The sequence below is a fragment of the Phytophthora sojae genome, assembly GCF_000149755.1.
Source record: "Phytophthora sojae unplaced genomic scaffold PHYSOscaffold_5, whole genome shotgun sequence".
NCBI classification, from domain to species: Eukaryota; Oomycota; class Peronosporomycetes; order Peronosporales; family Peronosporaceae; genus Phytophthora; species Phytophthora sojae.
Genome location: NW_009258119.1, coordinates 4,120,752 through 4,131,343, shown reverse-complemented (window position 1 = coordinate 4,131,343; position 10,592 = coordinate 4,120,752). Strand labels below are relative to the sequence as shown.

Sequence of the window (10,592 nt, the reverse complement as noted above, 5' to 3'; positions counted from 1 at the left end):
CAGACCAGTAGTAGCAGCCTACTGTACGAATTTGATTGCCGTAATTCCATCTTTGAATGCGTAATTGAAGTTGCTAACTAGAAATTTGCAATATGAATTTTGCGACTTTCGGATTTGATTGCACGTTGGTACGAAGTAGGCCGCACAAAGGTGTAGTTAATCAACGTAATTTCCTTCCTCGAAAACCTTGGACCGACTACCAACCAGCGCATGTATGAAGGCGATTTGGGTCTACATGTAACTCGCAGTTAAAAAACAAACCGGAAAAAAATAACAGTCTTGCGGGGAAGGTTTTTGGATGAATTGGAACGAGGTTCGCACGCATTTCGTAAGAACCACCCTAGGTGAGTTTGTTATCAGACGACATTAAGCAATATTCACACGACACTAGGAGTCTTGCGCTACACAAGTTGCACAAGCCAGTCATTGTGCAACGTTACTGGAAGGTGCAAAGCAATGCAAAGCGAGGCAACCAAGTAGGCAACCAAGGCCATGCATTTTTTCAATATACATGGCTACTTAGCGACGTTAGTGCTGCTATTGCAGTCGAGAGAGTGATAGGCCACAACTAGTGGTTTGGGCTGGTAGTGCATTAAATGCACATTTTTTTATCTCCAGCTCTGTATTTGTGGCATCTCACCACGAAATGCAGTGGACACTAAAGCTGTTAACGTGGTACCCAAGGGGTTAAATCAAGTGTGCACGATTAATAGGTCGCCCACCAAGTAATGAATGCAGCAATAAGCAATGACCGCATGAAAACACGCTCCCAAAGAGAATTAAAGAGCGGATTCGTGGTCGTGGGAGGACGCGTCGTGCTCGGAGGGCTTGTGGTGGTAGCAGAGCGAGTCGTACTCGGAGGGTTCATCGTTGTCGGAGGACGAGTAGTCGAAGGAGGGCTCGTCGTGCTCGGCGGTAGTCGTAGCCGGAGGCGCAGTCGTCGATGGAGGAGCCGTGGTTGCCGGGAAGCAATGTCATAGGCCATGGGGGGGGTCTTGGCCACCTGCACATTCTGTGTTGAAAAAAAACAGGAAAAATCAAAACTTGTGTCAACGCTCTAGATTGATTTTTGGGGGCGTTATCTTCTAGAACGTAGTGAAGAAGTCATGGGGGGGGGGGGGGGGGGGGGGGGGGCAATTCATCCGGCTGTGATCTAGCCAAAATTCGTAGCTACGTGTACTGTATGAGCCGCTCCAGTGCGAAAAAGGCAGTGAAAAAAACAACTTGGAAAAAATACCATGAGATTTTTTCTTGATACTTGGTGTTATGACATACAATCGATTGCTGGACAAGACATGTGCTTTATTGGGCCCTAGTCGTGATAAAGCGCTCCTGAACCTTAGCAATCATGCTCTCCAACACCGCTTTGAGATCGCTGTCATCTTGAAGTCCAAAAAACTCGGCACGGAGGTCTGGCGTAGATAGATTCAGTAAAATGATTTCGTTGATGATGTCATCACCCGACGAGGCGCTACTGGCATAAACAACCGACTTCGAATGCGGGCCAGCGAACTTGAGCCGTAAATGGTAGCCGTATGCTGTCGCACAGACGATCAGGACGTTTAAGCGCTTTGAGGACTTGTCCTTGGGCAAGTTGATGCACATCAGGTTAAACTTGTCCCACTCCTCCTTCACTGTCTTCTCGGTGACCTCGGTCCCGACATAGTTTTTAACAGCAAGGCCCACCGTCAATAGCGCTTGCGGTGTCGTCGTCATCAGTAAGATGTCAGGCGAGGAAGATTGCCAACGCGGCTTCAGACTGAACTGGTCTTCTTCTACCGCAATGTCATTGATGTCCTCCATCAAAACGTTCAACGTTGTCTTGTCCGCCGTAATTGTAGCGAGGGAAGGAGATTTATTTCCTTTCCCCGTTATTTTAGGCATCCAAAAAGTCGATAGAGCGAACTCAACATCTTTGCAGCGCCCGAACCACTGTTCGTTCGTAAAAAAATCAGCCAGGGCTTCACTCGGACATTTTCGCTCGCGAAAAAGCTCTTGAAAGCGTCTCATGCAAATCAGCTCAAACATGTCAGCATAGTCGATGGATATTTGGCCGATTGCAGGTGCAACATCCAGTAGCAGCTTTCATAACGAGTAGGCAGAGATCGTAATCGCGTGTTGGATATATGGTGGCATAAACAACTTGGCACTTTTAAAGTCTTCATCCCAGGCAATACCAAACATGTCGGCGATGTCGATGTACGATATTTCGCCTCGCTGATCTCTCCACTGCTTCGACAAGTTCACCGACTTTCTTGTGTTATCCACTGCACACTCCATCATTTCGCGAAGCGGCACCTTGTAACGCAGCACGCATTCGCCTAGGTGCTGCCAGTTGAAATCTGCGTCCGGTTCGCCAGTCGTCTCATATCCAGCCAGTTCTTGGTAGGTTTGGCATTTTGTGAAGGCATCAATCAGCAACCCTGGACGACCAAACGTTGCTTTGGCAAGATGATGAGAAATCTGGCTTCCATCAAGTTTAAACTGCTCCTGGATAGTCTTCACCTGTTTCTTGTCCCAATAGGTTTTCTTAATGATCTCTTGAATCTCAGGTGATCGAAGCAAACTTAGGCTCAGCCTCCAAACAACAAACCCGGTAGCTGGTTCCGATTTAGCGTGGTTCAGAAAGGTTATGCGACCTGCAACCAGGAAAAATAAATGTTTCACTGAAACCAATGGCCGCAGGACCGTGCGGCAGAATTCCATGAATCGACTTTTCCTGGCGTGAACATCAAGGGTGGGGGCATCAAAAGCCAAAGCAATATCATCAATCACGACGAACAACGGACCAGCTTCGATCGCTAATTTCGTCAAAATATCCACGTGATCTGGGTATGCTTCAATCGAATCGAGAGCAAGGGGTGTAGTGCCATAGTTTTCCACGAAGAATGCGTGAATGGATGTAACGAATCTCCCGCGAGCCTTCTCCACGTTAAAGCTCATGTCTTCACGCAGTATATGCTCCGGAGAAAAATTGACTACAATGGTGTGGCTCTGACGTATAATGTTCAGAAAGTCTCCATCTGTATCCGATGCTGGTAAACCATCCCATTGCCGTCGGCAACTCCGAATGTATTCCCGGCCGAACTGCGACTTTCCGATCCCAGATATGTTGTCCAGCAAAGGAATCATCCACACGTCGCCGTAACCGCGCTTTGCACGGTTGTAATTGCTTTTGTGAAGGCGTACCAGCTCTCGGGTGGCGCGATCACGGTTTACGAAATACAATGTGCCTTCATCAAGACTGTAGACTGGATCCTCCTCCTCTTTCCATTTCCACTTCGTAACAGGATCACTCTTGCGCCGTTTCCTCGCGACCTCGTCAAGTTCTCGCTCTGTCTCCTCTCGGAATCTTGTGCGCGCTGGGACTTCTACGATGATCGCGGTGCTCCTTGTGAGACCGAACAGACCAAGCTGCGCTGTCTCCTCCAACGGGTTCCTCTCGTGGTCGTACGCGTGGAGATTGAAGACATCAACCCCATCGAGGTAATTGTCATTGAACCTCTTCTTCAGAGCAACTAGTAGACGCTCGACGGTGGCAGTCTCCGGGATAGGGGCCGAGCTAAGGCGTGTGCCTGGGAAAAGATCGCCAGTGCGGGCGTCCGTCAGCTTGAACCAAACCTCAGGCACCTCCACGATAAGCGGCTCTGCATAATTCTGCCCAAACCCATTCAGCTCCTCCAAAAGCGTCTGGTCTTGCCGCGCCTTCGCGTTGGCAAACACTTTAAGGTCGGGTGTGTCGAGCTCTGTGGGGAGTACAGCTTCGGCAGCACCGCGGGCAGCATTCTTGAACACGGCAAGCGGGGTATCTGGCGCTAGATCCACATATCTTAGCGTGGCCACCTGGCCACCTTGGCGATCAACGAGCTCGAACCACACCCTGACCATTTGCGCCATGAGAGAATTCAATTGCCGCCGCGGCGGGCAGAGAGAACTGACGTACTTCTGGCAGCTTCAATATCCTACTGTACGAAATCTGCGGCTCCATTGTTACAAACTATAATACTGGGTACAGTGCATCATGCACTTGTACCCAGTATTATAGTACAGTGCATCATGCACTTGTACCCAGTATTATAGTTTGAAACAATGGAGCCGCAGATTTATAATACTGGGTACAGTGCATCATGCACTTGTACCCAGTATTATAGTACAGTGCATCATGCACTTGTACCCAGTATTATAGTTTGAAACAATGGAGCCGCAGATTTATAATACTGGGTACAGTGCATCATGCACTTGTACCCAGTATTATAGTACAGTGCATCATGCACTTGTACCCAGTATTATAGTTTGTAACAATGGAGCCGCAGATTTATAATACTGGGTACAGTGCATCATGCACTGTACCCAGTATTATAGTTTGTAACAATGGAGCCTTAAAATACATGAACTGTGCATGTATTTTAATACATGCACTATTTTAAAAAATACATATTAAGGCAAATTGCCTTCTTGGTGTTTGCACTTTAGGATATCGAGGCCATCAGCGCAGCCGCAGTCGACTACCTAAAACGCCGTATTACCGATATGGATGTCTGCAATCCGTCTTTGCGAGGTTGATGAACCCAATCGATATCGAGTCGGCATTGGGGGACGATACGACAGAAGGCCCTCAATCATATCGCAAGGCTGGACGCCCAAAAAAGCCAAAACGCGTACGCAGTCGTGGAGAAGTTGTACCCGAAGATTCGCCGATTGTCTGTTCACGTTGTAAGGAGAGGGGTCACAACATTCGGACTTGCGAAAGAAGACAACAACTTAAGCAGCAACAACGGATGGAATTGTATCATCTTTCACTCTCTTGTTTCTTTACGCTATATTATAATACAAATACATATTGACACACTCATTCACCTGTAGCTTTCCCTGTTGATCACGCGGACGGACCGTCATGGTACCCATTCCTTTTGGGTTGTAGAAATGAAGTGGCTGTCCGGCTTGATCATGTCGTCGTACAGATCATTAGATCCTTGAAAGCCTTCGCGTTTCTCAGCTTACCTAGCGATGGGCCACATCAGAGCCCCTGACCACCACAACACTGCTACGCGTTTGCGTGCGCTCATCCGTCTCTGTGTCTCACCCTGCTGCTGCTGATTTTGTTGCACAGCCTCCATGGCAGCCTCCAATACAGGTCTTTGGCGCGGAACGACTCGAAGAGCTCTCCTAATTCTAACTTTCACAAGTCCTGACTGATTAGCAAACGCCTGACCGAATAGCAAATACCCACCCAAAAACCTGACTGAATTGCAAATTCCCCTTAAAAAAGTAGCAAATATCAAACACTTGGTTACCGGGACACCACTATCCTGATTGCAGTCCTGCTACTAGCAACTTCAACACCTCATCCAGCCTACTTGCCACATCCTTCCGCTCCCGAGCGCTGCTCTGCTGCGTCGTCTCCAGCAGCTCGCGGACGTCCTGCAGCTCCGTCGTCACCTGCATGCGCAGCGCCTCCACCTCCTCGTGCACATGCTTCATGACCTGCGTCGTGATGGCCTCCGTGATGCTGGCCATCTCCGCTTCGTCCACCCCATCGGTCTTGCTGATCAGCGAGAGCTTCATAGCGTCAACCTTACTACGCTGCTTGTTCATTGGTCCTGAGAACGAGAGGGACGACGCGGACGACGTCAAGTCGCGGCGAAGGAAGTTGCGACCCGCGCGTGGCTGCTGACCCGACCCGGACACGTGCAGCACGCAGGCGTCGATGAGCTCCTGGCCCTTGGGCGTCGAGTAGAGCTTGCGCACGACGCCGTAGCCGACCCACTGCTCGTAGCGGTGCAGCGCGCCCGCGAGCTCCAGCAGCGACAGCTCCTTGGCCTGCGTCCGGACCTTCTCGTACTCGGACGTCATGAGCGCGATCAGCAGGTTCATGGCCACGACGATCACCACGATCACGTACGCGGTCAGCAGCAGGAACGACAGGTAGTTGCGCGCGCGGAGACTGTCGTCGAAGCTGTAGTTGTCGCCGTAGTTGAGCTCGCCGAAGGTGGTGAGGAACACGATCCGCATGGCGCTGAAGAAGTCCGTGTAGGGCCCCGCCCCGTGGTAGAGCAGGAAGAGACCCCCGGAAAAGCCCAAGAGCAGCAGCAGGTACTGGAACAGGAAGCGCGCGACTACTTTGAACATCCGCGCGAACGTGAAGATGAGCACGCTGAAGTACGACGACACTAGCAGTGCCTGCATGAGGTTCACGCAGAGCAGGATGCTTAGCAGACTCAGCATACACTCGCGCTGTGTGTCGTGTCCTTCGTACACTTCGAACGGGATGGTCGCCAGCATCAGCAGGTACGTGAACACATCCAGCAAGTTCCACACGGATCGCCAGTACTGCTTGGGGTTGGAGCGCCACTCCTTGAAGAACTCGACGTACAGAAGATGGTACACGGCCAGCGACCAGCAGCAGACCTTGGTGATGCCCACGAAGTAGTCAACGACCGAGTCGAACTCGATCCACTTGTGCATCATCTCCCGCTTCTTGCCGTCCTCGTCGATCGCGACCTCCATCTTCGGCAGCAGCAGGTTGGACAGGTAGAAGAACGTGACCATCAGCACGTAGAGCGAGAGCTGTTTGCGGTGCGCATTCGCCCCGAACAGCTCCCACTTGAGATGGATAGCGTTCCGAACCACTGGGTGAGTCACGGCCGAGTTCTTGATCGTCTTCTTGGACGAAAGACTGGGCGTCAACGTGCCCGTCAGGTTCACGATCTGCTCCAAATGGTCACAAATCTCGAAAACCTACAACAGCGTATCTCCGTTAGCCACGGCAGGGAAGATAATTCTCTAAACGTTGCTTACCTCGACGAATCGGTACACTTTCTCTCCGTTGATGCGGTTCACCTCCACCGCGTAATGGTCCAGGAAAAGCGGTAAAGCCGATGCGTGGACATTCAAAAGTTGTTCGAGCACAACGCCGTTCCACTTGGTATCTGGGCCTTGGCCAGGCTCGTATCGCACTGAGCGACTAAGCTTCGGGTTCCGCGGCTTGGCAATGGACTGGGGCGTACTCAGCAAGATCTCGATGATCTCGTACTTTGGAGTGGATGACCACAGCGCAGTGTACAGCGGTGTGAGCCATGTCTCTTTCGACGGAGTCTCGAGGTTTTGGCATGAAGCGGTCACATCGGCGCCTTGAGAGATTAGGAACAGGCAAATGTCGGGCATGTTGTGCTCAACCGCAACATGCAACGCCGTCTTCAGCTGCTTGTTCTGTAGAGCATCAAAGAAAGTGTGTTAGGGCTTGCGGAAAATACTAGAGAACTGTAGTAATAACGTGCGTGATACATGCACTTACCGTTTTGTTGATGTCGAGTTGTGCCGTATCCACGAGATATTTGATCATTGCAGCAAAATCTGGATGCCCATGAGCTGCGATCAGGTGAAGTAGTGTATCCCCAGTGGACTCAATGACGCATTGAGGCGCGATAACCTTCTTGAGCGTCTTGACGCCGTATCGGATTGTATCGAGATACACATTGTGCACTGTGACGCCACTCGGATCATTTTCATAGACCGTGGACTCTTGAAACCGAGGATAGCACTCATCCAAGAACTGCACAAAAGCGGTCGGAGTGAGAACATATACCAGAGTTATGGAGAGTGAGAAGTGCGCTTGCGTACCTTATAGTACAGCTCTTCAGCCTCCGCATAGTCCTCCTTGTGCTTGGTCTCGTCCTCAACGCGAATAAACAACGGCAGTAGCAGTGGAAAGTGCATTTGGATCTTCTCCTTGCAGTCGTGGGCTGCATTCTCTTCATCCGGCAGTGACTCTGGCTCCTTGAGCAGGTACTCGACCAATGCACTGCGCTCCTCGAAAGACATGTGAGCCTCGTCCAGCGAGGCTTTGACTGTAGCGGCAAAGTTGATAGGCTTCCAGAATTGAGGATTTTCTGTTGGCTGGTCGAGTAGACGGTTGTCTGGCGCTTGGCACTCTTCCTTTGCCGACGCTCCCATTTCGATCAGAACCTCGCAAAACCCCAAAGCTCCCACCTCGGCTGCAACATGCAGTGGCGTTTTGCCTTCCCAGTTCTGCACGATGATGACATAGCAAGTTAGTAAACAAAATATTATCATGCCCTTCCGCTTGTTCAAACTTACCGGTTTGCTGATTAATACACGTAGAAAGCGAGGGGCTTCTAACGTTCCAAGCCACTTGGGCGAGCTGAGCACTTGTCGTTGCTCTTCCACTGAAGGGAAGGAACTGCGCAGGACGAAACTTTGGAGGAAATAGTGCAAGACGGTGTCGCCGCGATCGGTGTCAACTTGAGCCACTGTGTCGTCCGTGAAGGCGTAGATGCCGTCCTGTATACCTCTGCACAACTGCACGATATGGTCGCGCGAGCAAGAAGTGAAATCCTTGGACGAACCCATCACAGTGTGGAACAGCGGTCCTTTTCGAGGCGCTGCCAATTGGATCACGCTGGGGAAAATCTCACTGTCGCTCGATATCTGAACTGCACCAAGTGACTGAAGCGCTGAAGACGCCATGGTGCACTGCCGATCCGCAGCGACGTCCAGCGGAGTTTCACAGTAGCAGTTCTTTCATAACAAAAGAAACAAGAACAACACATTAATGCTTACGTATATCCCAGGAAACTCGAAGCCACAGGGATACCTGAGTGTTGATCGCAATATTTCCGACCAAATGAAGGCACCGAATGATGTAGTAGCAGTGTTTGTCTCCCGCACTTGAGGCTGCGACGTGGAGCAACGTATTCATGCTGTAGTCTCGTATCCTTAGCGTCCCGTACTTCTGCAACGTCGCCTGCACACCCGATGACCTAGGCAACGGCAAGACAGTTGATTAGTATGAAGTAGTATGTGTCAAAACTCACAAGTCATGAATCATTACATCAGTCTAGCGTAGATCCGCATAAGGCACGTCTCCGTGACCGATATCCAGCTTCCGATTGACGATGTAGGCTGGCACAGCACCATTTGCTGGTCCTCTAGCTCTATGTCTGTTGAGTTTACGTAGCCCAAGAGGAGGCGGCACACCTCCTTGTGTCCATGGCTAGCCGCCAAATGAAGAGCAGTCCACGCGGACATGTCCTACATGATTTAATAGATGTTAGAGAGATCGTTATGATTAAAATCCACCAGCTTTACTCACTTTGTGATTTGCGTTGGCATGATACCGAAGTAGAAGTTCGCACCCGAGCACGTTTCCTCGCTCTGCATGGTAAAAGAGCGGAGTTCGCCCTTTGTTGTTCTATCGCATCAAACGTTGGATTAGGTTTTCAGTCTGTTAGCAGTATGAACAGACAGCATTACCATTGTGTCGACTGTGGCACCATATTGCTGCACAAAGTACGCAATTGTATTCTCTCTTTCGAGGCAACAAGCATGGTACATTGGGGTTCTGCCTTCGTTGTCCTGTTGGCGTCAGAATCATCCTACGTAAGCAAGCGCGCGTCTTGATAGCAAAGTTAGCGACCGCAACTCGCACCTTGGAGTTAAGGGGGGCCCCATGATCCAAAAGAATCTCACAAGCCTTGAGATTTCCAGCCGCAGCGGCAAAGGAGAGTGCTGTTACCCCAGCCTTGTTCTGACAAAACAAAATCATTTAATACAACCAACCCGTCAGTTTAGAAGCGTGCAGGTATTCTCCTTTTACAGCTCCACCAACCTTGGCGTTCACTGGAGCACCAAACCGCAGGAGTTCTCGAAGAATCAGCGGATGTGAAATGGCTTCCCTCAGCGGGTTTCGTTCTTCGCCCCCAGCCATCTTTTGCTCGATACAACAATGGCAGAACGAGTAAGCAACTTGCATCGATGGATACAGCACCTTCCCTCCATGCCGTACCGTAATATCCAATGACACGCCTGCTTTGACCAGCAGCACCACTTCATCTCGTTTGTCTGTGCTGATCGCCAGTAATAGTCGCTGCATCATAGAAACATTAGCCCCGAGCCTTTTGTCTTGTTCCCTACTTCCACGCCACTTACATGCACCGCCTGCTCCGCGTCCGCTGCCACCAACACTTGGCACACCAGCAACCGGTCGTTGCGCAGTGCGATCGCCAGCGCTGTGCTTCCATCCGACGCCTGCAAGAAGAAAAAAAAAACTCATCCACGGTCACCAAAATTCCGCTATAAAATTAAAAGACCCTCTGTATAACCCCACCATGGCAGAAGTCGACGCCCCGTTGGCCAGCAATTCCTCGCAAATGAGGCTGTCACCCCTTTCCGCTGCTGCCATCAACGGCGTTCGTCCTCCCTTGTCCTGTAGTAGCCCATATTGGTTGATACGCATTAACTTGTCAATCAAATGTCTCGATGACGTAGAAATCCAATGTGGTTGCCTTACACGTGCGTCCACAATGGCCGTTGAGATGTCGCCTTCGACGGCATCGAATAAATTGTGCTCGATTGCCAGGTGCAGCAGCGTTCGGCTCTCCTCGTCCTAGTAGCGGATGTATATTAATTTAGACATCCCGGAACTTCATGGGGGTGAACGGGGAGTGAGGCACACACGTACGCGGTACTGCGGGTTCTGCTCGTACACGCGCTTGAAGGCGTCGACATCACCGTCGCTCAGAGCTCGCTCTAGCGCTTGCTGCATCTCCACGTCCATTGTCGCCCAGCTCAAG

The 10,592-nt window shown here is 50.7% G+C and overlaps 3 protein-coding genes across 3 annotated transcripts; all 3 read right to left on the bottom strand.

Moving 5' to 3' along the window:
* Positions 1 to 1,302: 1,302 nt before the first annotated feature.
* Positions 1,303 to 1,716, bottom strand: PHYSODRAFT_302094 (hypothetical protein; the record flags this gene model as incomplete). Its single annotated transcript, XM_009531079.1, has 1 exon — positions 1,303 to 1,716. One exon carries the CDS (start codon positions 1,714 to 1,716, stop codon positions 1,303 to 1,305), a length of 414 nt encoding a protein of 137 aa, XP_009529374.1.
* Positions 1,717 to 2,085: 369 nt separating this feature from the next.
* On the bottom strand, positions 2,086 to 3,897 carry PHYSODRAFT_302093 (hypothetical protein; the record flags this gene model as incomplete). The annotated part of the gene is made up of 2 exons (XM_009531078.1): positions 2,086 to 3,562; positions 3,668 to 3,897. The coding sequence occupies 2 exons, from the start codon at positions 3,895 to 3,897 to the stop codon at positions 2,086 to 2,088; spliced, it is 1,707 nt and encodes a 568-aa protein (XP_009529373.1).
* A 1,407-nt stretch (positions 3,898 to 5,304) lies between these two features.
* PHYSODRAFT_504842 (hypothetical protein) lies at positions 5,305 to 10,201 on the bottom strand (the record flags this gene model as incomplete). Its single annotated transcript, XM_009531077.1, has 14 exons — positions 5,305 to 6,738; positions 6,799 to 7,209; positions 7,295 to 7,552; positions 7,621 to 8,028; positions 8,098 to 8,538; positions 8,615 to 8,780; positions 8,852 to 9,051; positions 9,113 to 9,211; positions 9,274 to 9,375; positions 9,449 to 9,547; positions 9,629 to 9,733; positions 9,806 to 9,886; positions 9,949 to 10,047; positions 10,127 to 10,201. 14 exons carry the CDS (start codon positions 10,199 to 10,201, stop codon positions 5,305 to 5,307), a joined length of 3,978 nt encoding a protein of 1,325 aa, XP_009529372.1.
* Between the last annotated feature and the right edge of the window lie 391 nt (positions 10,202 to 10,592).